Source organism: Lepidochelys kempii, chromosome 17 (assembly GCF_965140285.1).
Source record: "Lepidochelys kempii isolate rLepKem1 chromosome 17, rLepKem1.hap1, whole genome shotgun sequence".
Lineage (NCBI taxonomy): Eukaryota > Metazoa > Chordata > Testudines > Cheloniidae > Lepidochelys > Lepidochelys kempii.
The window spans coordinates 1,808,401-1,836,110 of record NC_136396.1 but is presented as its reverse complement, the minus strand read 5'-3'; the positions used below and the strand labels follow the sequence as shown (position 1 = coordinate 1,836,110).

Here is a 27,710-nt window from a genome sequence, read left to right as displayed (position 1 = left end):
TGCTTGCCAAATTTTATGCTTTAATTGCATTTGGTATTTGGGTGGTGTCAGAAGCAAAGTGGAATCTGAGATATTAAAGTTAATGAAAGAAGCAATTGCACTGGTCTGGTTACTTAATTAAAAAAAAAAGTCATTCTTTATGTGCCTTTAGACACAGTAACATGATCAGCCATAGCAGCTCTGTTAAGCTTCCTTGTTCAACTTTGGTTATGCTTTTTTAGTTTACACTGAGGCTCTGAAATGCAAAGCTATAAAAATTCAACTGTAGGAATAATGCTGTGCGCAGAACTTAGAATTTTCTGGAGTTTGGTTTGTCACAACTTAATAAGCTGAATTTTTTTAATGTGTAATTCAGGACCCTTAAGGTATCATTCTCTTCAGTATGTGGGTGCATGCTCTTTTAAATCTTCTTATGGTTGATTTAACATGTACACAGTGAAGTGTGCCTGCCAACCAAACCATTGGTTGCTGCTACTCTCAGAACTGGACCATAGTAATCGGGTTTCCCAGTCATCGGTGGGACTCTGTCGAAATCAACAAGATGTGCTATATAATAGCTGAACTTAAACATGATTCCTTCACCCTCCTCTGTATCAAATGGACTAAACTTATTAGAAAAGGTATCAAAATTACAAGTAAAGTTGTTTGAAAGGTACAGGATAAGATCACTGATAAAAACTAGCAAGGCCTGTTACCCTGCCTAGGGAAAAATGTGCTTTGATGTTGAACTGTAACTCTTAAACATTTTGAAAATTGTGATCATCCATTTTTACTGCTGCAGTGAAATCTGTGTTTTAAAGATGCTGCATCTTGCTGAACTATTCGGTTTAGTAAAGTTTTTTTAAAGTAACTCTGTGACTTAATTTGAATCCATTGTTCTGCTCAGTAGTTACCCATTATGGTTTTACTTTCTAGCTGCTGTCTTCCAGCATGTTATCGCATCTGTAGGTGTGGCTCATGGGAGCGTTTCAGAATGTGGAAACATCCTCCCAAAGGATTTCTACTACCTAGAGGCACTTGCTTTAGCAAGGAGATTTTAATTGGATTTGATTTCTGATGGATAATGTTCATTGGTTAATGACGGCTATGCAGATCTTAAATATTACCTGTAAAAGTTCTTTGACCTTAATTTTTGTTACCTTATGTTCTATCTGCTAGACTATATACCTAGGCTCAACACTGCTGGGGGAAAAAAATCAAGAAGGTACAGTCACCTGCAAGTTTTATATGGCTTGTTTTACACCCCACTCTCTTCCCCACAAAAAGGAGGGAGGACAATTGGTTATGGCCCTATGCAAATTCATGGAGGCCACAGAAATCATGAAAATGCCCCCAAATTATGATCTTTTAAATATTTTTTTTAAATGGAAAATGTCTACAATGAAGTCTTTAATACAAAAAGAAAAAAGGTACCCTAGCTAGTCAATTTCAAGGACAGAATGTGTTTTCCTAACACTTCTAAAATTCGTGCTGGCCTATAAATTAACTAAATTAAGATGTAAAATTAATTGCATGCAAACCGTGTGAAATCCAATACTTTGCCATTTATACTCATGAATTTTTAAAAGTTTTTTATATAGGGCCTTAGTTATATAATAAAGGTGTGTGTTCCTCTGGTACTGATTAGTAAGGGAGAAAATGGGAAAAAACATCATTTGCTTTCTTTAGAGGTGGGATAATACATGAGAAATTAAAACTTCATAGCTCACGAAAGCTTATGCTCAATTAAATTGGTTAGTCTCTAAGGTGCCACAAGTACTCCTTTTCTTTTTGCGAATACAGACTAACACGGCTGCTACTCTGAAACCGGTGCTATCGCTGTTACAGTCTGTACTGGGGAGCATCTCAGTTTGGGGAACCTGATAGGGATGTGACTGAGCCTGTTACACCAGTGTGTGCCTCAGGCCTCTATAAGTGAATTGTAATTAAGAAACTGTGGTTTTGTTGACTAGAGCAGAAGACAGGATATTGGGCTAGATGGACCATTGGTCTGACCCAGTATGGCTGTTCTTACGTTCCTATCTGCGTGTAATACCCTACACCTCATTTGCAGGGTGCCAGGCATGTGTGTAAATTACAAGAAAAGCATATTGTCAGCCTTCAGTTGTAAGACCCATTCAGCACAGGTACTGACGTAATAAAGGCAGCAGAGTTGGTGTTGCTGCCCTTCAAGATACCCCGTAAGCGCACACATCTTGGAGTTCCTTTGTTTCTAGACTGAGTCAGTATGTGATGCTTTCTTGACTTTTCCTGTGTTCTAGGAAACCTGGTCCTTAATCCTTAAGTCAGTAATGACTAGCAGAAACCTACTGTGAAGAAAGCGGGCAATAATTTCCAGAGTAGGAAGGAAAGTGTATCTTTTGAAACAGAGTCCTCAGTGCATTAGGAACCTTGTGGTATCAAGGGATCATAAGAACAGCCATACTGGGTCAGACCAAGCTCCATCTAGCTCAGGATCCTTATTCCGACAGTGGCCAATGGCAGATGCTTCAAAAGAAATGAGCAGAACAGGATAATTATCAAATGTTCCATCCCCTGTCGCCCAGTACCAGCATCTGGCGGTCAGAGGCTTTACGCAATAATACAATAGAAATCTGTGTAAGATCTAGCAGTTTAAAAGACCAATCCAGGAAGCAAGTTTAGGCGTGTGAAAACATTAAAGTAATTCAGAATATAATGTGGCTTTGTTCTGGGGATGTGAAATTCTTGATCTGGCCTATGTTTACACTTACAAACAGTACAGTGGCACAGCTACAGGTATGCCACTAAAGCGTAGACACTTACTGCAGCTACGGAAGGGATTTCTCCATCGCTGTAGTAAATCCGCCCCCTTGAGAGGCAGTAACTAGTTTGACAAAAGAATTCTTCCATCAACATAGTTGTGTCGACACCAGGGCTTAGTCTGGCTTAACTATGTCTTGGGGATGTGAAGTTTTCACAGCCCTGAGTCACATATGTAGGTCGACCTAAGTTTTACGTGTAGATCCAGGCCCAGAATAAGAAAGCGTAAGCAAGCATCTTGCCACAGTGGCTAAACTGTATGTGACTGATTTTTGGAGTACTTGGCACAGTCAGCCTTCAAAGAGCTTCTTGTGTTCTTCCCCAACCAGTAGTTCTCACCATGGCTTTTGCCCAACTTGTGATGCTGAATTAAACACCACTTAGAGAAAAATACCTTGCATGTCACCATGGATCATAATCTTGTCAGCACACTTGAATGCAGTTGTAGCTGTGCAGGTTTGTGTCTTTGCTGTGTATAACTAGTTCTGGTGGTTTTTTTCCACCTTTAACATACTTTTTACAAATTGCCTTTCCTGAGAGGTGTTCAGTATATCATCTCAAGAGTATAAAAGGCAAATATTTTAACAGCAAGTTGGGAGGAAATCTAGTGTCTGAACCTGACTTGAGCCTTTTCCACTGATGTCTGCTGTGCATGAGTCACTTTTTGAAATAAACTAGAATGAGCTAGAGATTACTCTCTGCAGGGTTTGAATTTAGCAGTGGCCTGAGGACACAACAGGCCAAAAAACCTTCCCTGAGCAAGTAGCCCTAATCATTATAAAATATGTGCCTATACAGGCTATGACTTTCTGCTGTGGATTTTTTTTTGGGGGGGGGGAGGTGGGGAGGTACTGTGTTAACTACCCCCTAGGATTTCCTTCCACCAGGAATAGTAACAGGAGCAGGATGTGAAAGGGGATAGGAGGGGGAGGTTTGTGCCTATGTTTGTATCTTTTTCTTTAAAAAAAAAAAAAAAAATCTGAAAACGCCTGGGTGGATTTTCAGTTTTGCTTTTTTTAATCTGCTTAGGTTTTTTTAATCTAGTATTTCTACCTGGAGAAATTCTGTGGCCAGCTGAAGGTCTGAAAGAACATAAGAATGGCCATACTGGGTCAGACCGAAGGTCCATGTAGCCCAGTATGCTGTCTTCCGACAGTGGCCAGTGCCAGATGCCCCCAGAGGGAATGAACAGAACAGGTAATCATCAAGTGATCCATCCCCTGTCACCCATTCCCAGCTTCTGGCACCAGAGGCTAGGGACACCATCCCTGCCCATCCTGGCGAATAGCCATTGATGGTCCTATCCTCCATGAACTTACCTAGTTTTTTTTAACCCTCTTAGGCCTGGTCTACACTGCGTTGGGGGCGGGGGGGGGAGGAATAGATCTACGATACGCAACTTCAGCTACAAGAATAGCATAGCTGAAGTCGATGTATCTTAGGTCGACTTAGAATCACTTACTTTGCGTCCTCACAGCGCGGGATTGGCGGCCGCTGCTCCCCTGTCAACTCCGCTTCTGCCTCTCGCCGTGATGGAGTTCTGGAGTCAACAGCAGAGCGATCGGGGATCAATCACTACCCACTCATCCAGCGGGTAGTGTAGACGTAGCCTTATAGTCTTGGCCTTCACAACATCCTTTGGCAAAGAGTTCCACAGGTTGACTGTGCGTTGTGTGAAGAAATACTTCCTTTTGTTTGTTTTAAATCTGCTGCCTGTTAATTTCATTTGGTGACCCCTAGCTCTTGTGTTATGAGAGAGAGTAAATAACACTTTCTCCACACTAGTCATGATTTTATAGACTTCTATCATATCCCCCCCTTAGTCGTCTCTTTTCCAAGCTGAAGTCTTATTATTCTCTCTTCATATGGCAGCTGTTCCATACCCCTAATCATTTTTGTTGCCCTTTTCTGAACCTTTTCCAATTCCAATCTTTTTTGAGATGGGTTGACCACATCTGCACGCAGTATTCAAGAGGTGGGCTTACCATGGATTTATATAGAGGCAATATATTTTCTATTATTTATCCCTTTCTTAAATATTCCTAGCATTCTGTTTGCTTTTTTGACTGCCACTGCACATTGAGCGGATGTTTTCAGAGAACTATCCACAATGACTCCAAGATCTTTCTTGAGTGGTAACAGCTAACTTATATATATGTTGGGATTGTTTTCCAATGTGCATTACTTTGCATTTATCAATATTGAATTTCATCTGCCATTTGGTTGCCCAAGTCTGCCTGGGACTTAACTATCTTGAGTAGTTTTGTATCATCTGCAAATTTTGCCACCTCACTGTTTACCCCTTTTTCCAGATCATTTATGAATATGTTGACTAGGACTGGTCCCAGTACAGACCCATGGGGGACACCACTATTTACCTCTCTCCATTCTGAAAACTGACCATTTAGTTAAATGATAGGAAACAAAGGGTAGGAATAGTTACCAGTCCATGAGAGGACCTTCCCTCTTATCCCATGACAGCTTACTTTGCTTAAGAGCCTTTGTTGAGGGACCTTGTCAAAAGCTTTCTGAAAATCTAAGTACACTCTATCCACTGAATCCCTCTTGTCCACATGCTTGTTGACCCCCTCAAAGAATTCTAGTGGATTGGTGAGACATGATTTCCCTTTACAAAAACCATGTTAATGTGGATTGTGACATGTTGTGGTGACACCTGAGAGAATGTTGCTTTTTTTCAGGTTTAAATAAAATAAAACAAGTTCTAAACATCTAACTAACTAAAATACTTTGGAGAAAAGCTCTCTATTACAATGAAGTGGACATGTTGAATTTTAAGGGCTCAGAACACTCAAGATACACTTCTGTCTTGTTAGCTAAACAGAAGTTCAGACTTGACATTCCTGGTATTTCTAAGGCTAAAAATCCTTAAGCAAATTAAAATATTCCCACCTTGAAGATGTATTCAGTTGATCATCTGAGAAATGTTGAGCAGATATAGAGGCCCAGAGATGAGCAACAAAATATTAGAGAGATGGAAAGGCTTCTGTGTGCGGAGAGATTGAAAGTTAGACTAAATAATTTTAAATGTAAATTAATAATCTAATCTCTTCTGGAGATGAGGCGAGGGAATATAACTTGAGGTATGTAAAACAACAAATGGTTTAGAGAAAGCTAAACAAACACAGCTGTTTACCTTCTCTCCTTGATTAAGAACAAGGGAACATACTTAAAAGCTAACAAATTTGACTGGTAAAAAAATTTTTACATAATAAACCTGTGGAATTCACTTCAGTAAGAGATCATCATGTGATTTGTAGTTTTCCCACATGTCCTTGATATGTATATGGGTAACCAGAGCATCCACGATTACATTGGCTAGGATAGCCATAGTCTCATGCATCACAATATAAGCCATCAACCAGAAAGCCATTTCATAGGAATGGCGATAGTGGACAGACCAATGGTCTACTTAGCTCAGTATCCTGTCTTCCAAAAGTGGGCGGTGCTAGATGTTTCTGAGGGAGCGAACAGAATAGGGCAATTTGGGTGATCCATCCTGTTACCAGTCCCAGCTTCTAGCAATCGGGTTTAGGGGACACCCAAAGCATAGGGTTGCATCCCTGACCATCTTGGCTAATAGCCATTGATAAACCTATACTCCATTAACTTAGCTAATTCTTTTTTGGACCCAGTCATATTTTTGTCCTTCACAACATTTCCTGGCAACGAGTTCTACAGGTTGACAGCGTTGTGTGAAGAAATATTGTTTGTGTTGTGCTGAATTTGTAGATTAGATACTGTACTGTCATTTTGGAGTTTGGCAATTTTTTAGTGGGTTTTTTTCCAATCTGTGCAATATTGATGGGCGTCATCTTTTTTCTTTTCAGTAAGTCTAAAAGTGACTTGACTGTTGTGCTCTTTCCCCCTAAAGAGGTTCTCATCACGCTGTGTAGAGTTTTAAGTTGATCACAAATATTGAGAATCTTTTGAAACAGCACATTTATTTGCATGTGATTCTGTAGGCCTGATCTGCACATTGTGTAGCCTTCTATATACGTATGCAATATTGTATATGATATTACATTACATCTGTGTATCACTTTTCATCCCAAAGGATTTCAGATCACTTTGAAAACTGTGTAGTGATAGCTTCATATAACACGCAAGTGCACCCTACTCTGATAATATTAAACACTAAACACCACTTCAGGACAAGCGGAGAAGAACACTCCATGTCTCTGAAACAGCAGAGTGAATTTTACATAGCCAGAATGTAACTACCTAAGTCGGAATTTTCCTGAAGTAACCCTGTAAGTTTATTTTTGCAATAAGGCGTTCCTGAGGCTTAACCTCTGGAGTGCCAGTCCCCTAGGTGCTTTCTCCAGACTTTGTCCCAGGGAGTTTGACCATGAGCATTAGCTGAGAGTTTAAATCCTTGGAAGGCCTGCACCAATCCAAACTCTGCTAATAACTCAAGGTGAGCAATGGGAGGAAGCAAAGTGTTCGCCGCTTTTGTCATTGAAAACCTTGCATTCATATCTTCACAAATGAAATTATTTTTGGACCATACTCCAGTGGATATCTGTCCACACCAAATATTTATCAGACTATTCAATATTAACAGTTACTCCCAGGAGCAGAAGGATCCAAGGAAGGATTGAGATGTTTGGTTAAAGCAAGAGCTCATGTTATGCCAGTAGTTAGCCAGCACTAGTAGTCCCTTGCTTTCATGAGCACAGGAATTACCATATCAGATCAGACCAGCAGATGGTGGTGTTTTTTGCTCTGTGACAGTGGCAAGTGTTGGATATTTCAGAGGAATTTGCAAGAAACCCCATAGTAACCAGTTATGGAGCCATGTGTGCGTAGTGAAACTTCCTCCTAAACCCTTACGTTCGCCCTCTGAACTAAATGGTCCGACTCTTCTTTCTGGTCACATGGAAGCGACCCCAGGCTTCTGATCTTTATCCCTCTCTGAATCCTTTATTTCTGCTGTACCTTGCAACTGTGTGACCCAATTGAAAGCAGGACTCCAGGGAAGGGGGTAATCTGTGTAATATTTTTAGTCTTCCTTATACGACTCTCTTGACTGCCATTGTCACTGAGCAGAAGTTTTCATTGATCTATCCCCAGTGATGCTCAAGTCTCCTTACTAACTGGTATTGATTTAGAGCCAGCAATGTGTACAAAGAGTTTAAATTTATTCCTTCAAATTGTTCCTTCCAATGCATATTACCTTACACTTGTCACGATTGAGCTTTTTAATTTTCCCCAAAGTATTAAGGAGGGAAATATGCAGCTTTCCTACAGAGGAAAGTACCCAGCCTCTCCAGTGGCTGTCCTTAAAATCCTGTCAAATAAAACATGTTGAAAAATGTGGTGGTTGGATATGAATCTTACGGACTTTACCATATCACGTTTGATACAAAAACATCCACTTAAAGTCTGATCAGGCCCAAAGAATACCTTGTTCCTGAACCTGTTAGAGGAAAGATGTGTTTGAGCTCTGATAATTCTTAGGAGGAAATCGGTCCTGTGTGTTTTATCCAAGATTTGGGATGCGCTCTACATTCTGACATTTTGTTTGTGGGAATTTTGGATTCACTATAAACATCAGGAAGCTGACCGTTTAAAGAGAGCCCAAACTTAGATCCTACATGCCAAACGTTATCTGTGTTAAAAAACAGGTGGATCTCCATAGTGGGGTTGGAATAGCTTAGATATGCTGTTTAATAGCTCAATGTAACACTTATATTGCTGAATCATCTCCTCTTATACTTCCTGTTGGAGAGATTCTGGCATTATTGGGGTGGAGGGGAGGAAGGGGTTGCAATATTTCCTAACTATGTCTTAAAGATACACGGTCTCCATTTCCTTTTTTTCCCACAGAAGATAAATCAGCAAACTGTTCCTTGGCACAGAAGGTCTATAGTAGGGTGGTAAGAGAGTTAAGACAGGCAGGGATTTTGACTAGCTGCAGTTGTTGACTTGTTTGTTCTTTGTGTAATGTATTGGCTTCAAACACTTTGTTCCAGGTGTCCTTTCCCTGGAGGGCTTTGGGGAGCAGCTGTGAATAGAAGTGTGTAACTTGGGCACAGTAAAACTGTTTCAAAGAATTGCAAATTTGTAAATGATGCAACTTTCTACATTTCTCAATGGGGCGTTTGTAATACGCTGGCACTCTGGCTAGTTTCCTTGTTAGAGTTTTAGTTATGGCCATACACTGGGAAGCCAATAAACCTTGTTCTCTATGATGTTCGTAGAACAGCTGTAGCTGCATCCGTCATTAGAATAAGTCAGAGTCCACATAAAGGCTTTTCACTCTTCTGCCTTTTATCTTGCTGGCAAACCTACCCACCAGTGTCTTCCAATATAAGCCTGTCAGTAAATCCTGCTACATAACTGGGAGGTTTTAGGAAGTGACATGAGTGAGCTGAATGAAGGGGCTGCTGTAAATTTTTTCCTTTTGTGCCCAGTTGTTTCTGTTAAGTTCTGACTTTTTCCTCTCACAAGAGAAAACTCCAAGTATATCTTCACACAATTCATCAACATAAGTCTTACAAGAAAGTTTATTCAGACATTGAATTCCAAAGTTCTCCACTCCATTATTAAAGCATGATGGAAACTGGCATCTGTTCTCTGCCATCAGCAGGCAGGGAGCACCCTCACTGCAGATTTCACAAATGGTCTTTTTCAGCAAGGTGTCCACCAGGAATGCCAGTTGTAATTAACTTGCATTTCTAATGCAGTCACAATTGGTTCCTTTTGAACCATGCATCTTGCACCGTTGAAGTGGCAGATCAGAGAGGGTGCCATTCCTCTGAGTATTTGTTTTCTTTACTTTTGCTGACCTCAGGAAGTGACAGTAAGCATAATTACAGAATTTAGTCTAATACCAACATCAGATGTATGTGAGCTCCAGAGTGTGAAATTGAAAAATAAAACAGCTTCATTGCTTGATGAAAACTCCTAATATACAGATCACTTTGGGGGTTTGTTTGATTTCATGATATCCATTTAAATAATGATTTCACCTTCCTAAGTGAGGGTTTGCGTAATGTACGGTATATGGGAGATAGTTCCAGAGACTTGTAAAATGATTCTTGTATAAACCTTATATTGTGAAAATGGGTTTCAAAAAAGATACTTAGTGTAGAAAAACCATGAGTTTACTGTCCGTATAAACAATATTTAACACCATTTTCTGTGGCTTGTGTAATCTGTTCTTTACAAAGGTAGAGCCATGAAAATCTTTAATTAGTTCTCTGTGGGACTGACCTTTCAGGTGTGTTTAGTCTTTTAACTTTGAAAGTCAGATTTTATATTTCTCAGGGCTGTCTTTCTTTTGTCTTAAGTTCTAAAATGTACATGTTACACTGAGCAGACAGATGCAGGTCGCACATCAGTAACCTTCCACGTTATGTCAGTGTTGCTGCACCATTTTGCTTGCATGTCATGATAAAAAGGAAAAGTCTCTGAAATGGAGGGCAGGCTCTTGTATAACTATGTGGTACAATTCCATATTGAAAAGCAAATATATTATGTGTAATTGATAATTAAGTTGGTGCTGTTGAGCAACAGGTCCTGCTGGCAGCGGCTTCATCTGTAACAAATATTAATGCTTTTGAGGTTTGTGTTAATAAGTGTATGAAAAATAGAAGGTAGAAAGCAGCCATGCTGTGCGCAGCTCAAAGTAGAGTTTGGTGATATGACAAGAACATTGACTGCTGTCTTGCTTAAAGATCTTACTTCTAGTATGCCTGCTGTAGAGGGGTGCAGAATGTGGTCATAACTAGTTATTTAAAATTGCACATTTCCTTTGTGTTAACCGGGATAGTGGCTTTTTCCTGGCTCAGAATACAGCAGTGCAAGAACAGTATTCATCCATCTTGGTTAGTATAGTGTTCTGTCTTGATGAGCAGCAGTTCATTAACCTCCAGGACCAGAATCCAGCTTTGGCGCATTGATTGCAGTAGCTGGGCCCCGTTGGAGGGTGAAGTAAATTCAGGAGTAGAGTTTGATATTGAAATGTTGCAGTTGATCTGAAATGGCAGCTTTGTTCAGAGCTTCTTAAAATGAGCATTCTGTTTTAAAGTATTTTAAAACTAGGGGTTTTACAGACTAATGCAAGAGATGAATCATAGAATATCAAGGTTGGAAGGGACCTCAGGAGATCATCTAGTCCAACCCCCTGCTCAAAGCAGGACCAGTCCCCAATGTTTGCCCCAGATCCCTAAATGGCCCCCTCTGTATTAAGTGACATTTTAAACAAAAAATCTTGTGTATATCCATATTCATAAATACATGAAATATTTTGGTTTTTGAAAAATCGTAAAATGAAATCTATTCAAAATCATTTGTCCTTTTTATCACTCCCTGGGATCCATTGCACTATTCACTGTTCCATTGTAAAAATATCTAAGATCAGGATAATGAGTTAAAATAGCCTGAAGTGTGTCTGGCAAAATGTGTATTTCTGAGTTGGCATACTAAACATATCTTAAAATGGGGACAGGCCTGTTCTGTGGCAGAGTTGGGCATGTCTGTAGGAGTGAGCTTTTTACCACCTTGTAGTTTTGGAACTGCTAATTTCTTTAGTTTTGTTCTTTTGGGGGTGGGGGGGGGCAGGGAATCAGCAAGATGCCCCAAAATAAATCAGTGGCTTCTAGCTATGTTTTTTAAAGAACTCTTAAGCCAGTGGGAATAAAGGATCTGAAGCTATTGCTGAGGTCACCTCAGGACTTGCAATTAATCCAAATGTTAAGAAGCATATTTGAGATTGTTGCTGTAACTAAGGTTTCTGTTAACAAAATGTTAGTTTATTTTGTAAAAAAACTCCTAATTTCAGCCACACATCTGACACTCTATCACATTATCTGTAGTTGAAAGAGAGGTTTTGGTGCTTTGTGTCTTCCAAGGAGCTTGATCATCTGTTCACCTGAGACCTCCAGGAAATGGAAAAACAAGGTCTAGGTGTGTTTCACTGTGCATTCTAGAAATATAGTACTCTAGATACCTGAAGCATAGGCCACTAGAAATGCTCAGCTTTTGTTTCTCAAAATGGCTGCCAGATGTGTTGTCTCTACTGAATCCCCCTGTGTTTTTGAGATCAGAAATGGTGGTTACCACCACTCTGGAAGACTGAAGGAAAAAGGCAGTAAAAACCATTCTTAGAACCTGTGCAACTCAACATACAGAATGTGAACCTGACAGCGTCAATGCCTGTGGACGACTGTGTGTCAGGATGTTTGTAAGCCTTACCCAATGTATGCTACGTCATTGTTTGAAAAGAGGAAGTCTGTTTTATAGGTTAAACTTAGAAGTTGAGGCCGGACCCTGTGCCTGGGACCCGTTGCTAGCATTGGGGTTCTCTATGGAGAAAATACCTACAGCTTCAGAATATATGGTGGCAGACTCACTGAAGAAGCTGCTATCTGAGACATCTTTAAAAATATTTGTTTGCAAAGACTAACTTACAGTAGAACATCTGTGACTTTTGCTAGCTTTATATTGGCTTGTCTAAGTGATGTCACTGAGCCTTGTAGTAAAAAGGACTTTCATGAATTATAGAAGAACACTTGACTAGCAGTCACTTATTTCAGGCCTCTGCTTTTTAGTGATTGGTATTTAAAGGCTAGTTAATACTAATGTAGTAATTGACTCTTCTGTATTACCTTGTATCAAAAGGTCTCAAAGCACTCGGCAAAATAAGGCCTCAGTCCCTTAAGTTCAAGTACTTATATGGCCCCCATTACTACAGTAGCTGAGCTCCTCAGTCTTTTCATGGGTTTATCCTCACCAGACCCTGGAAGGCAGGGATGTGCTATTCTCCTCATTGTACAGATGCAGAACAGACACAGAGGCTAGGAAACTTGCCCAAGTCTCCCACTTCCTATGCTAGTGCCCTAACCAGTGGATTTACTCTCTGCAGGAAAGAGGGATCCCTAGGCTGAAGTACGTATTGCATCATTGAATTTTGGCTAACAACTGCAGTAAATTTATACAGAGTTAAAATACAAATAAATACACTTTGAAAACAAACTACATGGAAACAGAGTCCTCTGTTTATCTGACAGCAGTTCTGTTTCCTCCATGACAGTTAGTGACCTGATTAAACCATAACTTGTGCAGGAAAAAAGATCTCAGTTGAAAATTACCTTTTTAAAAACATTAACAATATAAATGTCTTGGGGGGAAAAAAGATTTTAAAAAACCCAAAACCCCTCAGACATCTCTTATGCTGTTGTAACATTGAGAGAAGGCTGGAGAAGGGCCAGATTTCAAAATCCCACCGTCTTGGGGGTGGTGGTGAACTTTGTCCCCATCACCCCTTGAACTGGTTTGGTTTAACTTGAGTTTCTCATTTAGATGTGTTTTTTTTCTTCTGTGCCTGCCTATGCTGATTTTTGTCAACAAATCTTGCAAGGGCAACTTTTAATTCAGTTCAGTTTTGATATGTATTTGTAATTTATAAGTTTGTTCACATTTATTACTGATGTGAGACTAACTTCCACACCCCTAAAATCTTCGCAGTTTTCCAAATTCTCTGCCACGTTTCCTGCTTCAGCCAGCCTGTCTGCTGGTTCTTCTGTATGCTTTCTACTGGAGCTGCTCATGGCCACAGTCCAGGATCCTAGCAAATATTTTTATACAATTCTGTTGCTTCCAGAAAACTGAAAGAATTGTAGTTAAGCCATATGAAAAGGGTTTCCACCCTTCCCAATCTGTGATCAAGCGGTAACTTTGTAATTCTTTCACCCATGGCCTTATCACATAGACTGGAAGGAGGAGTGGACGAAGGAGATACAGAAAATGCTATTCCAAGGAGTATCGACTTATACTGCACACATGAGTCAAACATCTCTGTTTTGGAGATATTCTTGTTGACATGGTACAGTATCTGTTCATTAATGGCCAAGGCTGATTCTTCTGGGTCAGACAAATCTTAAGCTCATATCTTCAAGGCAAACTGCATATATCATGCGTTGGTGGAATACTAGGCCTTATTATGATTGATAGTAACTAATGCAGAAAATGAATGTGTTTTGCTGTTTCTTAGCTGATTCTAATGTACTGGTAGGTATAATGCATTGCCTCTTCTCTTCCTGGGCAGGTGAGTTTCATGGCAACAACTCACTTACAGCTCACAACTACACTGGAGCTGGAGGTGTACTTTCCCAGTTATGTAAATTCACACACATTAGCTCTTATTGAGTTTGTGCACTAAAAATAGAAGTGAATCCCAGAGGCAGGGTGGGCTAGCAATTCCAAGCCCAGTCCTGTCAAGGACCCTAGGCGTGTACAGTAGTTGGGACAGGGAGTCCATCCCACTGCTCACACTACCTTTTTTATTTTTAGCATGTTACCCACACTAGCTTTGATTGAGGTATGTCTCCTCAAGCTGGAAATTACACCTCCATCTCCAGTGTAGACACCCTCAGTTGAAGAGGGATCATGGCTGTAAACTAGAAAACAAATTCTGTCACTTGTTTTGGGGACTTTTGATGTAGTTCGTTCTTGGACAAGAATCTGATCCAGTCTTCTAGCAGGCTCTAAATGAACTTTAAGACCCCACTGTTCAAATTATAAAGGTGCGCAGGTGTATATATTTAAGGGCAGTGAAACTGGCATCTATTAATGCAATGACTTACATGGCACCAAAAGTGTCGTCTGTTTTCTTGATGCAAAGGATGGGGTAAGCACCACAGCAGTGGAAAATAAGTGCTTAATATGGAGGGCTGATTTTCCCAGCAGAATATTTTAAGGTGGAAGTGAGTGTTTTATAATTAGATTATAAGATTTTATAATTTGCTTCATTGGTGATAGGTTTATTACAAAACTGCCTACAGAGGGAGCACAGTCCATGAGCCTGAATAAAATAGAGAAGACTCCTGGCAATGGAAACTCTCAGAATTATTCTGGGCCAGCTTGAAATGTTCTCGGTGTTGCAAGCTGAAATCTGAGAGTAAAGTGTGTGCCTTGTGTTCCTCTCGCAGTAACCCTCCGTTGAGTGAGGAAATGCTGCCGCCAGGGGAGTGGATGTGTCATCGCTGCACTGTGCGCCGAAAGGTAAAACCCCTTAACCCAACAAACCCGGTCCTTTGTCTCCCTCTTCTAAAATGTTCACTCTGTGCTGGTTTCCAAACGCTTCACTCATATTCGAGTCTTTCTGCCCTTTTCCCCTCCCACCAACCTTTCTTTTCCCATCCCCACAGACATAGATGCAAAACCTTGGAGAGTTCTGCTCCAGTGTGTGTGAGATCATGGAATTGCAGAGAGTAAAGTGAAGGTTAGACAGCTCGGCAGAGCAGAGAGGTTTTGATTACGAATAGGTGCACAGAAAACTCTAAGGAAGCCCCAAATTCCTGTACTGACTTTTACTATTTGAAATCACAAAACTGAACTTAAATCCAGACTTACAAACATTAATTTAGTAACATACCCTCAGCAAACAGCAATTTTCCACATTAAATCTTGGACAGGAAAAAACAAACTGCACTAAAAAATCCCAGAGGGAATAATTCTGCATGGGCAAAGGAGATGGACTAGTTGTGCCTTAATGTGGCTTCCCATCTTTAGTGTCTGATGCTTTTATGGCAGTGCCTCCTGATTCTGGCTAGTAAAAACAAAACAAAACTCTGACCCCCACAACAGTTTCCATAGCAACAGACTGAAATTGCTGTGAATTATGACTTCCTTATTTGTAAGAACAGGATGGAGAGATGATTGGGCAAGATTGTGGCTTGGTTTTTTGACATGCTATTTCCCAGGAAGCTCTCCTTGCTAAATGTAAACATGATTTTGCAGCAATGACGTCTTCAGACTGTGTACCCAAGTGTTTAAAGAGATTCTGCACCAAATTATCCAGGAAACCATTCATATGACGTGCTACACAAATTCCCCTCTAACACGTTGCTTTCTCCAACGACACCTTTTATCATGGTCTCTTGCTCCTGGCAAATCACTTGTGATGCTGTTGTACCCTGAAGACAGTAACGCTTCAGAAACTTGTCTCAACAATAAAAAGGTCAGCTTAAAAAGAGCAATGGCTTTGCTTTCTCTACCTCTTTTCCTTATCTTGAATGGCTTAGGTTTTTGTTTTTTTTTTAATCCCTCAATTTTTGCTCATTCCAGCACCCCACACAAAAGAGAAATGCTGCTTCCGAAAAACCTGTATCGGACAAAAGTCTCTTTCTGGTGGCTCAATTTCTTTTTTTCTCTGCTCCTGATTTTCCCTGTGGTTTGGTTTTTGTTGTTGTTGTTGTTGGCTTTTTGTTTTTTGATTTTTTTGATTTTTTTTTTTAAGCGGGATTCCCCTCCTTTCCTATGTTCAACTGTCTTTACCCATTTTCTCCTTGGAGGTTCATATGCTGCACGTCTCACAGCTTTCATGTAGATTGATGTGAATGCTAAATCCTTAAACTGTGCTGATGCTGCCCCTTGTGACTCGTAATAAATTATGCCCATTGCTCCTTCCAAACTAGGAGCACCAAGAAGGCTGGCTGGCTAGAGACCTCAAAATTAGGGTTGTCAAGCGATTTTAAAGAAGTAATCGCAATTAAAAAAAATACCATTCAAGCATTTTTGGATGTTTTCTACATTTACAAATATATTGATTTCAATTACAACACAGAATATAAAGTTTACAGTGCTCACTTCCTATTTTTGATTACAAACATTTGTGCTGTAAAAACACAAAAGAAATTGTATTTTTCAATTCACCTCATACCGTAGTGCAGTCTGTTTATAATGAAAGATGAACTTACAAATGTAGACATGTACAAAAAAATTTGATTAAAAAACAAAACAGTGTAAAACTTTAGAGCCTACAAGTCCACTCATTCCTACTTCTTGTTCTGCCACTCACTCAGACAAGCAAGTTTGTTTACATTTGCAGGAGATAATGCTGCCCGCTTCTTGTTTACAATGTCACCTGAAAGTGAGAACAGACATTCGCATGGCACTGTTGTAGCTGGGGTTGCAAGATATTTACATGCCAGATGCACTAAAGATTCATATGTCCCTTCATGCTTCATCCACCATTCCAGGGGACATGCATCCATGCTGATAATGGGTTCTGCTCGATAACAATCCAAAGCAGTGCAGACCAATGCATGTTCACTTTCATCATCTGAGTCAGATGCCACTAGCAGAAAGCATACTCCACACCTCGTCCCTCTCAGATTTTGGAAGGCACTTCAGATGCTTAAACCTTGGGTCGAGTGCTGTAGCTATCTTCAGAAATCTCACATTGGTACCTTCTTTGCGTTTTGTCAGATCTGCAGTGAAAGTGTTCTTAAAACAAATAACGTGTGCATAGTCATCATCTGAGACTGCTATAACATGAAATAAGTGGCAGAATGCAAGTACAACAGAGCAGGAGATGTACAATTCTCCCCCAAGAAGTTGTCAAAATTTAATTAACGCATTATTTTTTTTAACAAGCATCTGTGACGAAGCGGGACTGTTCTTAATGTTTCTTCGGAATACTATAGGGGTGCCTCAGTTTCCCCTATGCATTTCTTAAGTCTCTAGGTGGTGGGATAAGGGGGTGTAATTGTTGCAGAGCAAAGAGCCAGTGTACATAAATGGCCGACTCTCTCTCTCTCCTGGCAGCTGATGGCATGGGCCCTTCCCCCTGCAAGGTGATAGCTAAAGGTGTTGGAGAACAAAGGAGTCAGGTGACCTCCTGGACCAGAAAAGGGACAAAGCCCAGAGGAGGAGGGGGTGGAGAGTGAGTCAGTTGGGGGCTGGCTGGGGATGAGGCTTGAAGTGCAGATGTGGTTGTCTGGCTCACTGCCCCCGAAAATGGACCTGGCTGAGAGGTCTTGTTCTCTGTACTTACAAGCTCTGTTTTAGACCGTGTTCCTGTCATCTAATAAACCTCTGTTTTACTGGCTGGCTAAGAGTCATGTCTGACTGCAAAGTTGGGGTGCAGGACGCTCTGGCTTCACCAGGAGCCCGCCTGGGCGGACTCCCTGTGGGAAGTGCACGGAGGGGCAGAGGATGCTGAATGCTCCAAGGTCAGACCCAGGAAGGTGGAAGCTGTGTGAGCTTCTTGCCCTGAAGACAGTCTGCTCACAGAGAGGAGGCTCCATCAGAATCCTGCCCAGCTTCGTAGGGAGCAGTTCCAGATCATCACCCGGGGACCACGTGACAGCATCATCAGCATGGAAGCATGTCCTCTGGAATGGTAGCCAAAGCATGAAGGGGCATACGAATATTTACCATATCTGACACATAAATACCTTGAAAAGAAAAGGAGTACTTGCAGCACCTTAGAGACTAACCAATTTATTTGAGCATAAGCTTTCGTGAGCTACAGCTCACTTCATCGGATGCATCTGATGAAGTGAGCTGTAGCTCACGAAAGCTTATGCTCAAATAAATTGGTTAGTCTCTAAGGTGCCGCAAGTACTCCTTTTCTTTTTATGTATTCCATGTTCCTTTCCATACTCCCCCACTTTATTATGGTGGCTTTTAATTACTTTGTTTACTCCCAGCGGCTGATTCTTTGTACTAGGCATAGTGTGGGCAAATACTCTGCATGCTGCTTCGAACACTTCTGCGAATGTACTTGAGCCCTTCTGTGCACCAGCCTCTGCTGTTCCAGTCCTTAGCTTCCAGCATTGATCTCCTTCCTTACCTTCAGCTCCCCATAGACTCTCCTGAGCAGAAGTGGCCAGTTCGTGTTAAGTTGGCACATTGCAGTTTTTACTTTTTTTGTGCTCTCAAGTCATCGTTCTAATTCTTTTCTCATTTTTGAGTAGTCCTGCTATGAATGGACTCAAACGCTGCAAACCCTGCTGCGCTGTATTAGGCAGCAGAATGGTCCACTGTGTATTGTTTTAAGATTGTGGTTCTCAAACTTTGGTACTGGTGACCCCTTTCACAAAGCAAGCCTCTGAGTGCGGGCCCCCCCTCATAAATGAAAAACACTTTTAATTCTATTTAACGCCATTATAAATGCTGGAGGCAGAGCAGGGTTTGGGGTGGAGGCTGGCAGCTCGCAAGCCGCCCATGTAATAACCTGGCGACCCCCAGTTTGAGAACGCATGGCTTAAGAGGTGTCATTGGTAAATATGGTCTCCCAAATACATTGGTTGGTTGATCTCGAGTATTAATTTGGAATCTGATGCCACTAAACATGTTACTCATGTCCAGACTGGATTTGAATCCAAGTCTCCAGAGGCGAAAGGCAAGTAGGTGAACCTCCTCCCACACCTGGCAGTTCTAACTGCTTTAGTAGTAGTGTGACTTAGTCACACTAGCAATAACCAAATTGCTTTTACTGCCTTACGGCTAAATGTCATGGTGAGAAACTGTTGCAATCAATGTCTTGAGCTTTTGTTCATATAGCATTTCTGAAACATGTTCCATCTTTACTTACGTATGTATCAGGGCCAGTGTACTTATTTGTGTGGCACGAGTGGTAAGTGTGGCTCTTCATGTTATGCAGAAGCGAGAACAGAAGAAGGAGCTGGGGCAGGTAAATGGATTGGTGGACAAATCTGGGAAAAGGACCACCTCCCCCACAAGTGACACAGACCTGTTGGATAGGTCTAGCACCAGCATCAGGGCAATTGCACATGCCAGGATCTTGGAACGGAGAGCAAGTCGGCCTGGCACTCCTACATCTAATGCCAGCACTGAGACTCCCAATTCAGAGCAGAATGATGTAGACGAGGACATAATTGATGTGGATGATGACTCTGCCATTGCGGAAATGGACTGTGGGCAGCCCCAGCTGAAGCGACCCTTTGAGCTTCTTATTGCAGCTGCCATGGAAAGAAACCCAACCCAGTTCCAGTTGCCGAATGAACTGACCTGCACCACAGCACTTCCAGGTGAGTAAATATTGTTCACTTGCATAGCTTACAGGTCAGACATGCAACTGGTGGTTGCAGAAGTGCCCTCTGCCTTCTCTGTGCTCTTGTTTGTCCAGTTTATGCAAGATTCTACTGACATGTTTTTCTAATTCTGGCTTTGATGCCCCCTCTGCAAGTAGATGGTGCGGGTGTACACTCTTCTCCAGCTCCTCTTCAGATGTGGCTGCTTCACTAGAACAATAGATGAGTTTTTTTATTTCGCTCCAGGACATGCAGCAGGACTTGGAAACCTGTTTAATAGCAAAATGCCGGACTGGCCGGAACTTCGGTAGAGTTTAACAGAGTAGTGTACAGCTGCTCTCGGACGCCCTCTGCCAGACCAAATGACGCTGGCCAGAGGATTTTACCAGCCAGAGGAAGTCTCCTTGTATTTTGTTAGGATTGTTAATTGCCAAACTTTTATTCACTGCCATTGTATTCCTGGAATAGACTTTGAGACTAAGTAACAAGTTGATAATTTGAAAACTCAGTTTAGCCTAGATATTGTCTCTGACTAAATCTAGATGGCTGCTTGCTTTTTTGGCTCATGTCTACAAATAACAGGCCTGCCTTCATTTTATTTTTGTATTCCTCATCTCCCCTTCTTTTAAATTGATACCAAATTTAAGTCAGGGCTGTGGTGCCCTAAGTAGCTTTGCTAGCCTCTTCCTAGGTAAGTGTGTTTGTTTCTGCTAGAGATGGATGTGTATATCCGTTTGCTCCAGTTACAGTGATCAGAATAGGATCTCTGTTACACACAAGTAATGCAAAACCTTTTAATTTACTTTTCAGGAACTAGTAAGAGGAGGAGGAAGGAGGAAACCACAGGAAAGAATGTCAAGAAAGCACAACATGAGTTAGACCATAATGGTCTGGTTCCCTTGCCGGTAAAAGTCTGCTTCACATGCAACAGGTACCCAAGTCTCTCACTTCTGGGAGTTTCACTTGGTGTGGATGAAATTCTATTGTTTGTGAAAAGTTTGGCATCCTCTGCTTAAATACCAGTTTTGATCTCAAAAGGCATTGGATGAGTAAAAATTGTGTAGTAGTGAGTGTAATTTATGGTGCATGTAGAGGGCGTTAGGAGAAAATAACGCTCAGAAACAAAAGGCAGAAAATCGCTGACAAAGATGCATGCCACCAGATTATGCAAGGGAAACTCAGAAATGGTTAATCACAGAACCACAGAGCTAAATATTTATACAATCTTGGGTTGCTGGAATAGTGAACCATATCCATGAATTTACATCCCAGCCCAAAAAGTCAGTTTAATTGATAGTCTAAATCAAATTAAAATATTATTGTGGAAACCGAATCACAGTACAGCTATGCTCAGTGTCTTCTTTCACTCTAAGTGAGCTGTGGGAAGTGAGGAGGAGCTTCAGGTAAGCTTTAAAAAAAGAAACCTACGATGAAGCTGATGGCTTCATTAAATGAATTGTGTGTGGCTGGGAAGAACAAGCGTATTTGAAAGAGACCCCCTCTCATGTCCACTTTGTTTTGATGACCTCTTCCGTCTCTCTGAAGTAAAAGTTCTCGGTGCAACATAATATACCTCTCTGAGGAGTGGAGTAGTTGGGAATAATTTAACTCCCTGGAGGTTGCTCTTAGGGTCCATGAGTTTCCTTGGTAATGGGCCTACTGGCCAAAGCAGTAGTGAATGAGAGCAGCTTGTTCAGAACTGTTTATACAGCTTCTATGGAGTGCCTGGGGAACAAAGGACACTGCCAGTCCTACCCAAAGGATTTTACAATCCAAGGCCCCCATCCTGCATTTGGATTTACATGGGCAGATCTTTGTGCCCATTTGACTTCAGTCCAGTAGGACTCCACACAGATCAATTACCCCATTGTTGCCTAATTTTAGACAATAGCAACAAATAATTCAGGGGAAAGGGAGGATGAGAGCTACAGTAACTTTATTAGGTTAGATAAATTGTGTGGCTGGGGCCACTTCAGTCTCTTCCTAATTATTGGCTACAAGTGATCCTTCCCCTCCCACTTGTAGCATAGGAAGATGGTGAGCAACATTAATTTTGGTTTTCTAGGAAATAATAAAAATAGCAGCTGTTTCCCTGTTTCTTTGCAGGAGTTGCAGAGTGGCACCTCTTATTCAGTGTGATTACTGCCCCCTGCTGTTCCACATGGATTGTCTTGAGCCCCCTCTTACTGCCATGCCCCTGGGCAGATGGATGTGTCCAAATCATATTGAACACGTGGTGGTAAGTTTATAATAGTAAATGGATGTTAAAAGGACACGGTCAGATTCAATTTTATTAATGGACTAATTTTAAAAAAAGCTTTGAAAAAAGTTTATTGCTTCTCCATTAGTATTTCTAAGGATGTTTTCAACAAGCAATAAACTGACTATACACAATGTAAACAAACTGAAGAAGTAGAATGTTGATTTTGCTAATTTTCTTTGTTATAGTAATTGGTGTTTGTGACTCTGAGAAGCTTGATTTTTCAGACAAAAATGTGATCAAGTTGGCAACCTCTGGACAGAAGAAAAGCAGTAGATGAAATGCTTATGTAGAGAAGTTATTTCTCCATAGATCTCAGCTTCTTCATTCCAAAGTTCTAGAACTATCCCCCCCAAACCCCTACCCTTTCCTGAATAAGGAATTCCTGTGTGAATCAGCCCTCTGTTCCATCTACCTCAAGTTGGTGGGCACTATTTTATAGTCAAATGTTCATATCCACTGATGGCTGGTATCTAAATACTTCTCTCAGGAGACCCACTGTTGGTGAGATTAGACAAGCAGACATTAATTTATTGGGCCACTGAAATATTTTCTTTCGATCTTTAGAGTTGTACCCTCTAGCAGAAACAATTTTATTCACAAACACAGAGGACTAACGCTGAGCTGATGGTATTGACGGTGCAGTACCAACTGACTGTGAAAGAGGCAGATATTTTTTGGAACAAGTATTGATCTGTCACCCTAACTGCGCCAGTATTCTGTCTGCTCTTCCAGCTGAACCAGAAGAACATGACCCTGAGCAATCGGTGCCGAGTTTTTGATCGGTTCCAAGACACCATATCTCAGCATGTTGTCAAGGTGGATTTCCTGAACCGAATCCACAAGAAACACCCTCCCAACCGCAGAGTTCTTCAGTCAGTGAGGAGAAGAGTTTTGAAGGTAAGTGAAAACAGGAAACATTCTGGAGAACCTTGCTTTCATGTTTTAGCATAATAAAAAGGCAAGTAACAGGCATGCCCTAGTGTGATGGATTATCAAGGCTTTCTCTAGTCTTTGGTGTGTCCCGAGCAGGGCTAGGAAGAAGTGACGACAGCACCTGATCTCAAACTTGGGAGTGGAGCACGGCTGTTTTCTGGGAGCTACATTTAGCTATCCAGCCTCCCAATTAAGTAGCATTACACAGTTTTGCCACTTGGTGGCAACTACACATCTTTCAAATGCAACTTTAAGAAATGCTCTTGCCTTTCCCGTGAGTTGCCCTCATGCTTCAAAATTGGAAGGTTTTTAAGTTGCTAAGAGCTGCCCATATTACTGATTTGTATATGAGACGGAAGCAAGCATACACCATGCAACCCATCCTGTTTTTATATGCTCTAGAATGTGCAAATATTTTTCTGCAATCACAACAGGTCAGCTAGCTTAACACCGTACTGTTCGAGAGTCACTGCGGCAATTTAAAGTTAGTAAGGTTTATAAATTAAACTCCTTTTGAGTAGTAAATTTAAATACATTCTTGGAACAAGTTGGGAAGATGGAACAAAATGTGAGGGAATCTTTACTAGAACCTCTAGGCTGAGACTAGATACTTATTTGTCTGTGGGGGATGGATAAAGGATTAATGGAATCAAAGTTGCTAGGGCAGAGGGTATCCTACTAAATGTGTGGCTCAGAGCCCCAGAGTTGAACACATTGCTTTTTGTCATGTACTAATTTAGAGAAACTGAAAAGTTCTTTAACCTACCAAGCATGGGGTGCAGGCTTCAGTTTTCTTGTGCAATGTTGGAGGTGGCTAACTTCTAAAAGAGAGCAGAGAGATGGAGGACCTGCTTCTGTAGCAGGTGCTGCAGTCGGAAGAACTAGCGCTGCTTCACGTGTTCTAATTTGTCAGCGAAATACCTCACCCAATCTAAATGAGTCAGAATAACTCCATATAATGGGCATTTGATGCTAAATAAATGCATTTTCCCCGCTCTTTTTATTTTGTTTGAATGGATGCATTCATGCTACAACCAGTTCACTAAGGGCTCAAGTTCAGAACTGGTATAAGCAGGTGAAATTCCATTGACTTCAGCAGAGTTGTGTCAACTTAAACCAAGTCTGCATTCCTATTTTCTGGTGTCCCCCTTTCGTATTCCACTCTGCCACAGTGCTGACGGGTGTTGGCACAATCTCTGATTTCTTTGGCCTGGAAACCATTGGCTAGTAGTAAATTTGGACAATACTTGTTAAGAATGACTGTAGTTTAATGGCACGCACCTGTAATTATTCTAATGTCTCATCTTCCGTCCTGACAATTCAGGTTCCTGATGCGATAAAATCTCAATACCGGTTTCCACCCCCCTTACTTGCACCTGCAGCAATTCGGGATGGTGAGCTCATCTGTAATGGGGTCCCTGAGGAATCCTCACAGAAGCACCTTTTGAACTCTGAGCACTTAGCCAGCCAGTCAGAACAACAAGAGGTAAACGATGGCAGACGTTTTGAATCTATCGCTTCTCTGTGGTGCAAGGACCTCTTTGCTGTGCATTTCAGTTAGATATGATCAAAGTATCTTTTTGAGTAGCAAGTCTAGAATATATGTGCAGTGGTGACTTTCTTCTCTCTCCTTCCATGACCTATCGCAGCTCTTGTTGAACACTTCCTCTTGTCTGCTCCTCAGACAGCTGTGAGGGGATCCAGCTGCTGGATTGTGTGTTAAGCCTCAAGTCTGAATGGAGCCCATGCAGTGTTCTTATCTCAGCACCTCTAGGCACACTTCTAGGGTACAGTCTGTCCCCACCACCACCACCAGATTGCTTTGTTCTGCTGCTGGCACCTTTCCACTCTCCAAATCCCAGCCCCCTACCGACAAGCTGGGGGAAGTGATGTCCCCCAGCTCCAGCCTCCTTAGTATAGCTATTGGACGGTCAGAGTACCAGTGTCAAAGTCCATTGTCCCTAGACTGGTGTCTATATCCTTCATCTCCTGTCAGCTGATGTTGGATACCCTATATCATGCAATGCTCCGTGTCTGTGTATCAGCCAGCATTCCTAAGTTCTGCAGACATGTTCCCCTCATCGTCACACCTCCCATGCACAGAGAGAAGGCTGTTTTTGACTGGGTCTGGGGAAGAGTGATGAGGGTATAATGCTTGGTGTGATTTGAGTGTTTACATTTTTATGTTGCAGAGGGAAATTGGGTTCTCCATTTGGTTGTGTAAGGCTGGTGGAGATAACTAACTTGTATGTTAACATTAATGTTGCTGGGTGGCTTTTGTAAGACTAATGTGAGGACACTCAGAAGTTTTGTATGGGCATATTTTTAATGTCAAATCTGAATGTTATACCTCCTATGAGTTCTCTTACTGGGTTACAGTATTGTAAGCCACAAATCCCTTCGCAAATAGCGGTTGACTCTCTAAGCCATTCTGTCATCTGTTACAAGATTGTGACAAGATGAGCTGGTCCCACAGTGTGAGTGGTGTAAACTTCAGTGGAAGGCAATTGCTGCCTCTATGTATGAGTCTAATGTAGGGACTCCATTCTGTTCTGGAAGCGAAGGATGCATGGTGATGTGCCTTTGGCCAATACCCATCCTTGTTCAGAAAGTGCCTCCGAAGCTGGTAATGTCTGCATGCTGCCTTCGGAAGCCTTGAAGGAATTCAGATTGCAAATTTTCTCCTCCCCCAGTCTTCGTTGTTTAAATAGGTTCTCTGCCCTGTCCCTAAAAAAGCTTCTGTACAGGAAGCCAAAGTATTTCTGCAGTCTGTTGCAGCTTTCTCTACAGAGTCATTTGGCTGGATGCACTCTAAGATGGAGAGAAACCCATTTTATAGAAAGGCCAGTACTGTGTTAAAGTGGAATCTGTTTGAATCTTGTAGCAAGATGGAGGTAGAATTTTGGGCATAAGGCAGACTCTCCCTGTAACTAGCTTGGATTTGGGCAAAATGTTTGTCTTGAGTATCAACGTGATTGATGTATATTCTGGAATAGATGTAAATCCTATGTGGCAGAGGTATAGTGCTCTTAACCACATGATACTGCATTTGTATCAGAACAGCTACCATGGTTCCATAATTTACCTATATTTAGTTGTGTTGCTATGGTGGTGAACTGCCTTTCCAGGAGCGGGCAGAGCGATGCCAGGTAAATTGACCTGCTTATTTGGGTGGTTGAAGCAGGCGTGCTGCATGAGTGACCACAAATCAGATGTCAAGAATTATAACATTCATAAACCAGTCGGAGAACACTTCAATCTCTCTGGTCACGCGATCACAGACATGAAGGTCGCTATCTTAAAACAAAAAAACTTCAAATCCAGACTCCAGCGAGAAACTGCTGAATTGGAATTCATTTGCAAATTGGATACTATTAATTTAGGCTTAAATAGAGACTTGGAGTGGCTAAGTCATTATGCAAGGTAGCCTGTTTCCTCTTGTTTTTTCCTACCCCCCCCCCCCCCCAGATGTTCTGGTTTAACTTGGATTTTAACTTGAAGAGTGGTCAGTTTGGATGAGCTATTACCAGCAGGAGAGTGAGTTTGTGTGTGTATGGGGGTGGGGGGGATGTGAGAACCTGGATTTATGCAGGAAATAGCCCAGCTTAATTGTCATGCACATTGTGTAAAGAGTTATCACTTTGGATGGGCTATCACCAGCAGGAGAGTGAATTTGTGTGGGGGGGTGGAGGGTGAGAAAACCTGGATTTGTGCTGGAAATCACTTTAGATAAGCTATTACCAGCAGGACAGTGGGGTGGGAATAGGTATTGTTTCATATTCTCTGTGTATATATAAAGCCTGCTGCAGTTTCCACGATATGCATCTGAAGAAGTGAGCTGTAGCTCACGAAAGCTTATGCTCTAATAAATTGGTTAGTCTCTAAGGTGCCACAAGTCCTCCTTTTCTTTTTGCGAATACAGACTAACACGGCTGTTACTCTGCAACCTGTAGTTGTAGCCTGTGAAGCTTACCGATGTTTTCTTTCTTTTTTCAGTGGCTCTGTAGTGTTGTTGCACTCCAGTGCAGCATTTTGAGACATTTATCTGCTAAGCAGATGCCTTCGCTTTGGGACTCTGAACAGACAGAGAAGGCTGATATTAAGCCTGTTATTGTGGCAGACGGCTCAATCACCAACCCTTACCAGGCAGCTGACAAGGCACTCACACCTTCCCTTTATTCCGTGTCGTGCACCTCAGGGATTACCACCCAGAATTCCTTGAGCTCTTCTCAATCCCAGCAGGCTTTATCACAGGAAGATGTCAATTGCAGCTCTTGTATGGATAAGTCAAAGAAAGTATCTTGTGGAACTTCTAATGGGCCAACAGCCTCTGATGTTAAAGTAAATGGTCCTCATTTGTATGGTGTTTCCTCTGAACCTTCGGCACACTTGACTGAGTCTCAGAGGCTAATTGGCCCAGGTAATACAATACCTGGGCTGTCTCATCGGCAAACATGGGCGAGGCCCCTCACACCCCCAGCAGCTTGTGGACTTCTGAATCACGCAGTTGGAACTGTCGTGAAGACGGAGAACATAGTAGGACCCATTTCTTGTGCACAAAGGGGTTCTGCGCCAGTCACAAGTATGCCTGCTTCCATACCAAGCTCTTGTGCCAGCCTAGAGACCACCAGCACTTTGCAAAGAAAGAATGTCCAGACACAGATAGGCCCCCCACTGACAGCAGAACTGCGATCTGTTGGTTCCCCTTTGACTGCCACTAGGGCTCTTACTCCTCCACAGGCAACGGGAGATGGGATCTCTGCCATCGGATCCACACACAGATTCTGTTCACCAGCACCACCTTCAGGTGAGCATCTGATGGGGAGGTCTGGGCCTTCCAGCTGGGAAGTGGAGTGTTTAAAAATCTTTCTTTCAGAGCATGAAGTTTAGTAAGTGCAAGGAAGCAAGGCTTCCCGCGGACA

General features: G+C 41.8%; 1 protein-coding gene across 5 annotated transcripts in view; it reads left to right on the top strand.

Moving 5' to 3' along the window:
• The window catches only part of PHF12 (PHD finger protein 12), a 45,897-nt gene that overhangs the window by 6,111 nt on the left and 12,076 nt on the right, over positions 1–27,710 (top strand). For 3 of the 5 annotated variants that reach the window (XM_073315633.2, XM_073315632.2, XM_073315636.2), the window contains exons 3-9: positions 14,739–14,811; positions 19,202–19,589; positions 20,403–20,523; positions 21,699–21,831; positions 22,588–22,752; positions 24,113–24,274; positions 26,785–27,595. In XM_073315633.2, the coding sequence (XP_073171734.1) occupies positions 14,739–14,811; positions 19,202–19,589; positions 20,403–20,523; positions 21,699–21,831; positions 22,588–22,752; positions 24,113–24,274; positions 26,785–27,595 (1,853 nt within the window). Of the gene's footprint in view, positions 1–3,810; positions 3,979–14,737; positions 14,812–15,549; positions 15,770–19,201; positions 19,590–20,402; positions 20,524–21,698; positions 21,832–22,587; positions 22,753–24,112; positions 24,275–26,784; positions 27,596–27,710 lie in introns of those variants that run through there. The other 2 variants (XM_073315635.1, XM_073315634.1) reach the window with 2 other exon arrangements.